Genomic DNA, 14,190 nt, shown 5'->3' with positions numbered 1-14,190 from the left:
AATGTAAGCAACAGCAAAGGTAATTGCAGTAGACTAACAGTACTGATATTAAATAAGAACATGATGCTGTAAGAAACCACACGCTGAGTGTCAAATGCAAGTTGCTTTCCCCTTTTTCTCTCTTGCTTTTTAGTCTTTCCGCTTTGGCTTTTATTTTCTTCTTTGCTGCTTCTTTCTGGTCTTGACAACTGAAAGTGCTCACTGAAAAGGTAATATCTGAGATGCATATTCATATCAAGTTCTAATCCAGTAGCAGCTGCCTTTAAAATGGCTGTCAAATGCATATTTAGTGAGCTGTGCTTGCTAAGCATTTTCTAATACTGATGTCATTAGCATAAAAGAAAGCTGATTACCCAAGTTTGATTTTTTTAAAAAATTTTTTTTCCCCCACTACATTAAGAAGAAAAAAATATTACAGACTTTTTTTAACAGAAAATACATGGATTGGTGTCTTAAAGTCATCATTCGTCTTTGTCTTTCTTGGCCTCCTGAAGCAGAAGTAGGCCTCAACACATTTTGCGATTAGAAGTAGTTTTTATGACTTTTAGCAGTTACCTGGTTGCTCCCTGCAAGCAGCAGCTAATTGTATTTCAACCATCAGTCAGGGAATGTATTTATTTCAGATTTGTGCAAAACACTAATATTAGTTTAACCTTTCCTCAGCTGTGACAGATTTTATGGTATGTACCATACAGTTCAGTGCTTTATGCTCTTCATTTGTTCATAGAAAATTCTGAGGGCATGCCATGCTGCAGGTAACATATTTAAATGCTTACTGGGTTTATATGGAAAACAGTCACCATTGATGGCAGGCTAGAGTGAAGATGGGACAAACACACCACCACAGATCAGGAAGGATGTTGTGGTACCTAGGGACAGAGTTCGTGTACCACAGCAGGTCACCGAGAGTTGAAGTGCATATAGCCCCTGATGCTGATCACGTAGATCTGCTCTCGGAAAGAGTATAGAAGCACAGGTGACTGCTCACTGTTGGTTTGTTGCTGTTCATAGAGTGAACAAAGCTAAGAGGACCAGATGTTTTCCTTAAGATACAGGAGCATGGCAGAGAGAAATACCTTATTAAATTAGGGCAAACAAACCCTTTATTTGTTTCAGTAGCATCTTCTGTGAACTTACATCCCATGTTTTGTAATTTTTTGCTCAAACATTAGGAGTTTCTCTCCATAGAAATATTCAATTGAAACACATTGTTAAATTTTACCTAACAGATCATTGAAGAGAGTTTTGTTTTGCTGAGTTTCAGGTACCTTGGTGTGACTTTTTAAGAAGTAACTTTGTGTTCTTTTTGTCTGTTGACCACCTTCTTGCCTCTGTTTTGGGATCTGGATTGTCAGAGGGTTTGTAGAAGCCAGGAAGATGAACTTCACATTGTTTGCATGCTGTATGCAAAATGAACCCAAATTAGACTGGATTTTTCTTCCTCTTTATGCTGTTTCTTGTACATACCGGATGTATTTCTGAGAAAATAGATTACAGTTTGAAAGTAGCAAATAGCTAGCTATCAAGTAAAACCAGCTGTCGCCAAAATATGCAAAAGCAACAGAGCAACTTAAAGGGAAATTATTTGTCTGAAGGCAATAGTGTAGAGGTCACTGATCAAATACATAGATTGTCTTTTTGGGAGAGAGAAAAGAGCTTCCACTTAAATTGGTGTCCAAAGGTCTCAAAGTAGTTTGTAGCCTCTTACCAGGTAATGAAAAAATTATCATCTCCGTTTTACAAAAAGAGAAGATGAAGTATCTAGCAGAGCCTGTCTTTTGATTTGTTTTCAGGTGTTTTGACTACAATGTCACCATTCTTCAGTTTATACATTAAGATTTACCTGAAATAAAACAATAATGCAGAATGGTTAAGGTGCAAACAGCAATTTTATAATATTTGAATCTGGAAGCCAATGCACACACCAAGTTTAGATCTGTTCAGAGTTAAGCAAAAGTAAGGGAAGGGCCTTGGTTGGCCTTTGAAAACTAAATTCTACAGAGGCTAATTATTGACTAGGGGTATAATTTACATGATACATGTTTCAAAGGGAAAATTGTGTTTTACCTTTTTTCCTGCTTTTGTTTTTCAAAAACTGCCTAATTTTACCACATGCTGTACCAGTGTTTTCCCCACAGAAGAAATGTTTCACTAGATAATTTTTGCTGGTGTGTATATGTACAGCCTGAGAACAGAAGTGTTTTAATTGACACAATTGAGTGCAGTATGGATAATAACTGCTATTTCAATGACTGTTCTCATTCTTTATCCTAGCTATTGTTCAGGAATGTAAAAATGATTTTGTGAACCTGAGTACAAAAACCTGTATCTGAAAGCTCTCACTATTGATACCATTTGTGTGTGGAACATACTCTAGAAATACCATGCCATTTCACAGATTTAGGCTCTTTATCCCACTCCCCTTTAATTCAATATATAAAAAGAAATTTGGCTACACAGGGCAAAACTCCTGCTGGTTTCTGTGAAAGACGAAGAATTTCTGGGTGCACAGCAAGATGAGGGGGAAAGAGCTGAATCTCAGAGGTCACCAGAAAGCTTAGAAATTTCTGTTACTCAATTGCAAATGACAAACACTAATGTGACTATCCGCACCTAAAATGTAGTTCTTCTAGTGCAAAATGCAGCATCTGTTTAACACTTTAAAGTAACACTGTCCAGTGTACACATAGAATACAGGGCAGAAAATGAGGAATAGTTATTAATGCTGGAGAGCATAAATGTTCTGTCAGGAGCATTTATACAACTATCTGACTCCAGTGCATGACATGCTTTTAAGTAACCTGGAGCATGGAGCTTAGAAACACACCTTACTGAAGGACTGCATGCTCTTTTCCTCAACCAGACCATGTTTGTCCTCATTACGCTGGAAAGTGGTTAAAACACTTGTGGGCTGTAGGCACCTTTGTTGCATTTACTGAGTGCCTTCTCCGTCCTCTTCCTTCCAGGTAGAGCAGAGCCACTGAAATGTTCAGTGGCCCAAAACCTTGCTAAATACCAATTCATTACTCTTCCTCTTTAAGCACAAGCTGTTCAATTGTGCTAATCTTAAGTTTTCCACAACTGTTGCTCTACCATTAGCTGGTTACCCTTTCCAGTGCATTTCTATTTGTCTGTTATTTAGCTGCTGTGCCTCTGCAGTATTTGAAACACTTCACACCCCTAACTGATATTATGGTCATCTAAAACATGCTTTACAAAGCCAAAACTCTTACTTTTTCAGATTATTGCTAAGAGAATCAAAGAGCTCTTCAGAGCTAATAAGTGTATTTTTAAAAAATAATTTTAATATGTGCCATCTAGGAGGAAACAAAAGCAGAAATAAATAGGTATGAGGTCTCAAATTCTGTCTTATTCCCTATCTGTCAGTCAGGCACCGCAAAACGCTCTCTTAGGCTGAGAAGCCTCTGTAGTAGGTATAGTACTTTTGTTCCATTGTAGGGTGAGTTTTGGCAGTGTGAGAGGTCTAGGTGAAGCTACGCCAGAGCAGTTCTGAGCTGGACAGCAGCTTTTTCAGAACTGCCATGAACTGATGAGAGGAAGCATTCACTGCACAGTGGCTGATGCTGAAGTTAGCATAGCCTGAAAAACTTTACAAATTACTGTGCCACACATGACCCTTTTTACAGGGGTATACTTATCTAATGTGGTGAGTTGGCCATAGCCAGCAGCTAAGCACCCACATAGGTGCTCACTCGCCCCCTCTGCCCTGCCCTCAGTGGGATGAGAGGGAGGACAGGAAGAACAAAAGCAAGAAAACTCGTGGGTTGAGATAAATGCAGTTTAGTATGTGATGGAAAGAGGAGGAACAAACCAAGTAAAGCAAAAGAAATCGTTCACCACCTCCCACAGGCAGACTGATGCTCAACCAGTCTCCAAACAACAGCCACCTTGGAAGCCAAAAAGCCCACCCTTTTCTGTCTCTACTTGTTTTTATTGCATGATGTTATATGGCATGGAATATTCATTGGGCTGTATCACCTCCCAACTTCTTGCCCATCTCAGGCTATTCCTTGGGAGGAGGACAGAGGAGAAAAAAGGCCCTGAGGCTGTACAAGCACTCTTCAGTAGCAACCAAAACACAAGTGTGCTGTCAATGCTGGTTTAGTGACAGATCCAAAACATAGCACCATAAGGGCTGCTATGAAGAAAGTTAACTCTATCTCAGCCAGACCCAGTACATCTATTTGTATAAATCCTGTTCAGATTCCCACAGGGAATCCTTGTGGAAAGGGTTCATCTCACAGCACACACAAACCCTGGATATTACTTAATTAATCTTCCACCTCCTCTCTGTGCTACTAGTTGGTCTGCTAAGGGAACAGTAATTTAGTAACTAACACTGAAAGTTCAAACAATGTAATTGTCATCAAGTGAAAGAGAAGCTCTCTGGAGAATGGTTATTATTTTGCCCAGGAAAAAAAATTAAGAAAAGCAAAAAGAATTCTTATTTTGCTAGATTGAAAAATTAATGTGTTGGCAAGATGGGAGTGCTTTTATGGAGTTTGCAGTGATTACACAGCCCGTCAAACAGCAGTGGATATTTTGTTCAGCAGAATCTGTACTCCACAGGATTTGAAAGTCTTTCAAAAAGTCATGTGGGTGTGTGAAATGTAAAGTAACAAGAATTGTCGTTAAAGAAGATACGAGCTAAAATGAGTCTGAGGAGGAATTTTATTTTTGAATGCTCCGAAGAAAAATCCCTTGATAGTCAGTAGTTAGATTAGAGAACAGCACAAATGCTTACAAGAAAGAAAGTGAGCACAAGTTCTTCAATTTGAAACTGGTGATTTCATTTTAAAAAAAATTATATACCAGTAAATTAAGTTCTGTGATTATAAGTTCCTTTTTCTTTCTCCTGCAGTAATGTTTTTCTCTCAAACCTGTAGTCATGGAGGCTGTATAATAATAAATGGACACAATGAGCTATATGGTTGCAGACCAACACACCAAGCTTTTGCTTAGTTTGTTTTTTTATTGTTTATTTCTTAGTGGTGATGGACTTTCTTGTACAAAGGGAGGGCATTTTTCCAGAGATTCAGTTAAAAGCAAAAGTTAAAAAAAAAAAAAGCTGTGAAAAGTTTACTATTATTGGATAGACAGGCATAAAAAGTAAGTGTGAAGTTACAGAGAATAATGATGCATATAGGGATCAGTTCAGGGTTGCTAGCGGGCTGATATGAAATGCAGTAGATCTGCTTGTAATGAAGCTAAAGTCAGACATGCAAATGAAATATCATAGAATTATAGAATGAATTGAGTTGGAAGGGACCTTTAAAGATCATGTAGTCCAACCCCAAATAATTTAGTAAGACAGCTCAGAAGGAAATTGCTTGACATTAGGATAGATTATTTCAAATGAAGCAGTTCTTTTTTGCTCTTACTAAAATATCTGAGCCCAAAATTGGGTATTCATCGATGTTTTAATTTGTTTAGTTTCTTAATATACTGTTAATAATCTGTTTCAGTCATATGTTTACTCCAAACTGATGCTAAAATCATTAGATTTTGGCAGTGGAGTTTTTCATGTCTTATTTCTTTTATTCTATGTAATCGTCTATCTTTGGTAGTTGTGTGCATTTGTATACTTTCAGCACATTGACATGAGAATTCTAGCACTTCGTTATCTTTTAGTATTGCAGAAAATATGGTAGCTGTTGGGACTTCTGGCAAACTGTATGCAGAAGGAATTTTACAAATTTTTGTGAATGTCACAATATTATTTTTACTGTCATTCTGTTTCCTTACTTGGTTTTCTACCTAATTTAGTGTGTGTTTGTTTTGATCTAATTTGTTAGGACTAGTTTAATCAGAATGTAAGTGTGCTCATCCATTAGAACATGAGATACTCCTGATTTGGATATGAACAAAACAGAAACTGGACGGTTAAACTTAAATCCATACAGATAAATAAAGCAATTATACACACCTATGACCCAAAAAGAGAAGTCTGTGGTCTGGGGAAGATGATGCTGTAGATTTATGCAATGGGAATGTGCCTTTGAAAGAAAATTGTGTGTACTGCTGAGATAGAGTCAGAGAATGATTTGGGTCAGAAGGGAATTCTAAAGATCATCTAATCTAACTCCCCTGCTATGGGCTGGGACACCTTCCGCTAGATGAGGTTGCTCAAAGCTGCATCCAGCCTTGAATACTTCCAAGTGATAGAAGTTAAAGGCATAACGGATGTATGTTAAAGGCAATGATGGGGGTAGGGGTCATATATTTAAGAAGCAACAACACTGCTGCATTTATTATGTGCAGGCACCTGATAGAAAGCCATTTGGTGTAAGCAGCTGCATAAGAAACTAGAAAAGGATGAGGGGTTTGCAATAAATTATGATTGCTTGCTACTCTGAGAAGTCATTTTGAGTAATAGAGCAATCATTGCCTTTTGTTCATAGAATGAGCAGCTTTATTCAAAAATACAGTTACTGATCTGAAATACTCCATTCTTTTTGCTGTCTGACTTCTGTGGCACACACAGGTTTGGATCAGTTGCTTCTCACTCAGCTGGCTAATGGATGTTAATGGCATTGTGGCTGGTGTCATCTTGTATTGATACCACAAGGCCCCAGTAAGTCATAGAAAACTGAAAGGAAATAATGGAAAACATGGCATTGAACAGCATCAGTGAGAAAAATCTCAGGAACTTTTTATGCCCTTGCACTTTTCCTGTAAACAGGTAGAGCAGAGAAGGGTCTTCTAATTCATTTCTGGGTGTTGGATGTGCTGATTTCTCTGGCTCACCAGTGCTGCACATGCAGCTCCTGGGCACAGCCAGAGATGTGTGTGAGTCAAAGATGTGGTGTAGTGTTGAGTCAGTGGGGCACACACGATCCCTCATCCATGGTGAAGCGGAGCAGAAGGAAGCTGAGGGGCCATCTTGTACAGCACCATGGAGTACATGAGGAGCTGCTCAGCCGTGCTCTTTGAGAAGGTAGAGTGCACTGTGAGTCACACAGCTTGCTCTGACAGATGGGGAGCAAGCAAGTAGAAAGCAGAGGTTTAGGCTGGCAGGATAATATATGCTGTTCTTGGCTTTCCCTAAGACACGTCTTGCTTAGGTCAGAAGGCCAAGTTCAACTGTTTCAAGGGCTGGAGCCAGCCCCTGGGATTGACTGCTTTAAAACTGGTCTGTTTCAGCATTTCATGGCAGAACATGTGCAGCAAAACTTCTCTCCACCCCCTTTCTTCCCATCTGCCCAACTTTAAATGCAGGTTAGATTCCCAAGTGTTTTTTGTCATTGATTATAACACTGTATTGAATGTTTCACTGTGCTCCTGCTTTAGAGAAATCTGTGTTTTCTCATCTGTTTTGGTTTTTTTGCAAGCATGAGTTATCAAGCAAGGTAATAAGGTAGTAGAAGTGCTTAACATTAATAAAACTAATGGACAGCAAGGTTGGATCTGTCCTCATGCGTACAATCAATTTTATGAAGCTTCTTCAGTCATTTCTCCAGGTGCTTATACAGGGCTCTGGGAAAAATGAGTAATAAATACTTAAACACTTACAATACTTTGATGAATATTTTACATTGTAGAGTGTGTGAATATTAGTAACATTAATGCAGACTTGAGAGTTAGAAAAATTTTTATAACCAGAATGGCTGGTCATTAGGTGGTAGCTCAGGGATAGTGGTGGAACTGAATGAAAGAAAGTGTTTGCCAAATTGTCTGCTTGCGTTTCATAAAGTACTGAAAGTGCAAATGGAAAATATCTCCTAAAGTATATCTAATTCTCACCTTTGTATTTTGGAAAGTACTGGCAGGGTATAGTATAGGCTAGACTGTAGCAAGGGTGAGACAGAAGTGCAGTAACTGCAAAGATGGATACCAGATGGCAGTGTGTTTGAGATCCCTTCTGCTTCGGTTGCTGCATCTAGGGTGTAAGCAGACAGCGCTGGCAGGCCTAAGGAGTGGTACCAGCAAATCACCTGGGGCTGGAAAAGAAGTCCTAGTTTCTCTGAAAGCAAGACAAAATACATTAGAAAGCAAGTCAAGTGTACCGATGACAGAAATGGAGGACATATCCAACTAAGGAAAACAATCTTTTCTATCTTGAGGTTCTGAGATTACTTACCCTATTTCCATCCCTTTTTCCTCTGTGTTCAAGTTCACTCCCAGTGAGGATGCTATGGCTATGGTTGTGGTCTGTTAAGCGATCCAAGTTTCCCACCTCTGTAATCCTCACCTGGTGAGGTCTGTTGCCGACATCAGCCAGAAATGCACTGAAGCCCTCTGGTTAATAAAGCCTTCAGGGCGCAGTAGTGCACTTCTTCCTCTGGGAGGCACCCAGCACCCTGCTTGGGCTACAGGACAGAGCTTTGAATTTCGCCAGCACAGTTCACCTCCCATGGAAATAAATAACCTGCTAAGTGTGTCACTTGATATCCAGTAACAGAGGAAAGTGGTGCTACTGCATTCTGGGGGCAGCTGATACAGAGTAGGCCCACTCTTAAACATAGGCCCAAAGTACAGCCCTTTCTTTTGGGAAGGGCCTTCCGCACTCATCCCAACATCAGTTCTTGCCAAAGTGGGAATGCTTGTCCATCAGAAGCTACACTGAAGTACTCCATAAATTTAGCCTTAAAATTGTTATTCTGGACTTAGAGACTTGGAATCTTAGGACTTAGAGGGTTGGAATCTAGTCCTGCTTTTGCAGAATTTAAGTCCTTTCTAAATAAAATGTAGATGTGTCAACCATCCCAAAAAAGCTAACATTAAAATGCAGACAGAGTTGGCTGTGTAGAAGGCACTTGGAAGCACTGTAGGGGTAAGAAATATTTCATGATAATGCTTAAATGCTAGATAAGAAAGAGAGCTGAGTTTCGAAGTGAACATGTTAGGGTCAAAACCAACAAATGATTCCGTAATGAAACACGAACTGATGGAATCATTTGAGAAAATATTTTTCTGCTTCTGAGATCTAAAATGCCAACATAGGGCATAGAATGTGAAATATTGCAGTATTTTGAGTGATATTTTCTCTGTTTCTACATCTTTACAGTATACATGAAAGTAGGTTTTGTGGAAAGACCAGCTGAGCTTTTTCTGTGTGTTTTTTTAATCAGACAATCCCAGTTTTCAGTTATTCAGTTGTTGAAGAGATCAGTAAGGTTTTCATTAGGTCAGGAAGCCACATGGAAAAGGCTATTAAATTACTGAAAGGTTATGTCACATTAGGGAAAACAGGTTTGTAGTTTTCTTTTTAAATTATGTGGAAGAGACTTTCCACTTTGCACTAGACAGTGTGTAGAAATTGGGGGGGTTTTTGTTTGGCAGTTTTGGGATTTTGTTTTATTTTGTTCTTGTTTTTTAACAAGTTGACCTTAGAAGACTCCAGTGTACCTTTTTGGAAGCAAGCCAGCATACCTTCTTTTGGTGTTCATGCCATTGCTTTGAACTGAATAGATGAAAAAACATCCCTCTCTATTGGAGTAGAAAACTTCTCATGATCATATTAGGGCTTATTGTTCTCAAAAATAAATTGAGACTCAGGTTGCTTATGCTATCTCCTTTTTCCAGAATCTTAAATGTTGCTCAGTAGTGATTTATATTGTGGTCTGCAAGCTGAGATGGCAGAATCATAGAATCATTTGGTTGGAAAAGATTATTAAGATCAACGAGTCCAGTCCATGACCTGTCCACTACTAAACCATGTCTCTAAGTACCTCCTCTGCCCATCTTTTAAATAGCTCCAGGGATGGTGACTCGACCATTTCCCTGGGTAGCTTTATAATTTCATTTGGAGGGAATTTTTAGCCTAAAGAAATAATGAGGAAGATAAAAGTAGGCCAGAGCTCCAAAAATGTAGGTAGTTGTATATAAATCCAAAAAATATAGAAATTAAGATAAAGATACAGTTCTTTTATGTGGCCAAACTTAATTTGTGTAACTGATAGCTGATGGAATAATTTGCATGACCTAAATGAAAGAGTATAGCTTGTTCAGGAAACAAAAATCAGGGGGAAATGGGAAAATGTGCTGTGTTTGTGTACCAGCAATGCAGAGGCTTGTTCTGAAGTCCAGATCACCTGGAAAGGAATACAGCAGGAGATACTATCCAGCAAGTTTTTAAATGCTTTGGTAAGGTTTTGGCATTTAAGGTCAAGGAAATAGCTAGAGGACTCTTTTCTTTGTAAACAAGGAAGATAAAGTCGGGATGTCAGACAGGGTAACATTGGTGAGAGGCATCTAAGATATGTTATTATATCCAGTTGATAGGAATGAGAAATAGGAACATAGTAGCAGTGGATTTCAAAAAAAGCTTATCATAAGTGCAAACTTACCTCACTGTGGAGGAAAGATTGAGAGTGTAGTAAGAAAACCCCAAACAGGAGAATGAAGTCCATAGGAAGTGGAGACTGTATTGGGTTACTAAGGTCAAAGATAGAAGTGTAGCACAGGCACTTAAGGACATTATGAGAAAGACCAAGGCACAAAATGAAATGCAGCTAACAAGGGAAATCGGATATAATAATAACAATTTTTTGGTAAGTCTATTCTTCAACAATTTATTGTGATAATGGAAAGGCTTATTGATTAGAGTCACTCTGGCTCCTGTACTATTCAGTACCTATTAGCAATTTCGATAATAGAAAGATTTTTCAAATTCCTTCCAACTCCACAATCCAGCACAGTGATTTATGAGTGGGCTTACTCTTATCCAGTTACATAAAGTTTTGAAATGTTCCCAGTTCATTTACTTCCAGGTTTTCAAAGCTGCTGATTTTACTTTTAAGAAAGGACTGTACGCCGTATTGAGGTCTCCACTGAAGAGAAAAAAAGACAAGACAGTGAGAGTACAAGTGCAAATGAGTCCATGTCTGCTTGGTTTTCTTTTATAATCAGAGAAAACAGTGATTGTTTCTTTATGATGCACCGAGCCCAAAGACATAGGCATCCATATACATGCATAGTTGGTATCAGATAATTTTAAGAGCACTCCTGTACTTGCATCTGGGCTCTACACACCCTCGCAGCCTGTCTAGCAGGCCCATATAAACTGTGATAGCTTTAACCAGCATTTGGCAACTGGTTTCTCAAGAGTCCCAGGAGAATCAGGGTTCCAAATCAGCAGAGGTCAGCTGTGGAGTCTTTCAGACTGGCGCATCTCAAGGAAGCCACAGGGCAGAAACTGTTTCTCTTCTGATGTTGGACATAGGTTCAACTCCAGGTGACTGGCAATGTTATCTTGTCGCTTAATAGTCAGAAGAAGATCCCTAAGGCTGTGGCTGTAGGGGAGCCATACCAAAGTCATCCTCTGATCTGAAATGCTGTGCTACAGAGTGGTGGGTGACAGATGAATGAGCAATGCTTCTCTTGGCGGAGCTGTGGACTTTGAATGTTGGGAGTGGGATAAGAAGGAATGTGGTGGTGACGTGTTATAAACCAGTCTGTCTCTGTTCTGAAAGAACAGGCTTTAGTGTAACTGAATAACAAGCCTGAATGCTGTTCTACGAACAGCTGGAAATGCCCTAGAGTCCAGTAGAAGATTAGATAGTCTTTGTCCTAAACAAATTTAAGGCAGCACCTTCAGTTTAATCTAGTGTTTAAGTCTTGCTACTCACAGAAAAAAAGGCTTAATGAACAAAACTGGTAAGCAGATGGACTGACTGAAGTGTGAAAATTGAATTAGAATTACAATTAGAGTTAAAATTTAGATGTGGCCTGTGGTAACCCTATAAATTATGGGCTTTGTGAGACTGGCTGCAGGGAGCTGCCTTTTTTGTACTCTTCCACTCGGTATAATGGCTACAAGAAACATCATTTGTACTGAAAAGGAGCAGGAGAATGCACTTACTTTCAGGAAAGAAAATCTTGTCTCAAGGAAGGAACACAGGATGTTCTTCAGGCGTCTTTTAGAAAGGATGCAAAAACATCACTTCATCCTGAAGCAGAGGATATCCGAGGAGAATGCTGCAGAGTATATCCTGGCAGAGTCTGACTTACATGTAAGGAAGAAAATAGTGTAAGTTCCAGTGTTTAATGGCAAGATTCACTGCAGAACGCCATGGAATACACATTTCATTTAGCTGTGTAAGTGGTTCTGCAGTAATGTGCTTTGTTGAGATTTAAGGGTTTGCCAAGGCAGCGTGTAAGCTATCAGGTACAGTGACACTGAACGCTGAGCAGCACAGAGCTGTGACTTGAGAAGACAAAGTCGGTGAGAAATGGGAGGATGATCCACAGAAGGGATGACAGATTTGTCAAGACAGACACAAGCATCTTAATGCTGTACTTGATATAAGTCTAAGCAAGCAACCCTTTGTTAGTCCATACAACAATTTGAATCTTCCAGCGCACTTCTATAAGTTACGCTATATCATGTCAGGGAGCTAACTTCCATGGAATAATAATTCTGTTTTAATTCAGCCCTAACTAAAGAGAACGTCTTGTCAAGAGGATCAGTGAGAATTTTACAAGCAATGAAAAGAATTTTCTCCAGCAATTTTCCCAATTGCTGTAATCCAGAAAAAACTGAAGACGTAGGAGAAAGCATGAATTTCCAAATTGCAATACAGACATGGAAGCCTCTGTTACATACATTTTCATTTTTTTAAGGAATGCCAGTACAATAAGTGAAATAGAGATGCGAATCTGAATTTAGACTCACAAGGAATGTAATTATTCAGTGTAAAAAAGACAGATATATACACACACACACACAGGTATCTATGTATGTGTATATATATATGTGTGTATATATATATACACACACAGTTGAATTTCAACTCAGGGCCAATTTTGTGGAAGAAAAGGACAATTAATAGGGAGACAGTTGGAAAGCAATGGAATGAACCACGTAAGAATTACATGAATTAATGAATTATTACCCTAGGTGTTGTCCCAGGCCAAATTTAAGCGTGAAGGTCTGATTTTGAAAATTGTTGAGCAATCTCCCATAAGTAGTTCTGTCTTTCTAGTAATATAGGATGATATATTTTTATATATATCCATTTATATTTCATGCGTAAGGCTAATTTGAGCTGTGATTGATATATATGCCTGTGAGTTACTGTTTATAAATGAAGTGCTGATGTCCAGGTGCTTCTCACTCTTGCCATAACTCGATACAGTATCACTGTTGCATTAAATTCCTCTGAATTCTTTAATGCTTCACTCCTCACTGTACAAGAAAGTACAATGCACCAAATTTCAATGTTGTGACAACGCACTGAATTCCAATGTTGTGAAGCATTGCCAGGGAGGAGGAATCCCTCTCAGTACATACTCACTGGAGATAAATATTTTTGAGGGGTAAAAAAATCCTTTGTATAAGAAGAAGGAAATCTTTAGAAAACATGCCTTAAAAAGGATGACTTTTCAGAACAGCATTGCAAAAACTGCTGACAAGGTGCTTATAATCGTTTTGCTTCCTGAGTAAATAGCTGAGGTAAATCAATTTAGGCTGTGTATAAGAGGGACAGCTTTGAAGCTGTACAAAACCTTGGCCTTTTTGAAAGTCTTTAGTATGACATGAAGCTTAATCAAGACAGTTAAAATACATTACTGAAAGAAAATTAAGTATCTACCTTTTGATGTTGAGAGGTGACATTTAATCTTAGGACTTGAAACATCATGAGTCTCTCAGAAGGCTTTCAATTCATTTCAATATTCCTGTTGCATCTTGAGGTAAGGAATTTTACTTGCTAATTCACAACATAGAGTTTCAAACCTTCAGAGCCCTTTTCAGTCATCTGTTGTGAGCAGTTCTGTGTGGACAACAACTTTTTTATACCCCTTTTTGTAATACTGGTTTCCAATAAATCTAGTTCGTCTTTTGGAAGGTCACGTGACATCCATAAGAAATCTCAGTGTAAATCAAAAGAGCCATTTTCAGCCAAACAAACTCAAAAGACTTTAAAATTCTGGACTGTGTGCGTGTTGTACGCTATACCTGAAATTCTGCTGTAGAAACATAAAATCATATAGAATCATAGAATGGTTTGGGTTGGAAGGGACCCTAAAGGTCATTTAGTCCAACCCCCGCCCTGCCATGGGCAGGGACACCTCCCACCAGCCCAGGTTGCCCAAAGCGTCATCCAACCTGGCCTTGAACACTTCCAGGGAGGGGACATCCACAACTTCCTTGGGCAACCTGTGCCAATGTCTCACCACCATCACAGTAAAGAATTTCTTCCTATGCTATGTGCAAGACCAGCAGGG

The 14,190-nt window shown here is 39.0% G+C and overlaps 1 protein-coding gene across 1 annotated transcript in view; it reads left to right on the top strand.

The window, feature by feature from the left end:
* The window catches only part of LOC104547320 (B-cell scaffold protein with ankyrin repeats-like), a gene marked incomplete at both ends in the record, with an annotated part of 76,397 nt that overhangs the window by 41,191 nt on the left and 21,016 nt on the right, over positions 1-14,190 (top strand). The window contains 1 exon segment of the mRNA XM_010192950.1: positions 5,269-5,278. Coding sequence (XP_010191252.1) covers positions 5,269-5,278 — 10 coding nt within the window.

The sequence above is a fragment of the Mesitornis unicolor genome, unplaced genomic scaffold, assembly GCF_000695765.1.
Source record: "Mesitornis unicolor isolate BGI_N332 unplaced genomic scaffold, ASM69576v1 scaffold25549, whole genome shotgun sequence".
Lineage (NCBI taxonomy): Eukaryota > Metazoa > Chordata > Aves > Mesitornithiformes > Mesitornithidae > Mesitornis > Mesitornis unicolor.
This window is presented reverse-complemented; position numbering and strand designations above follow the sequence as displayed.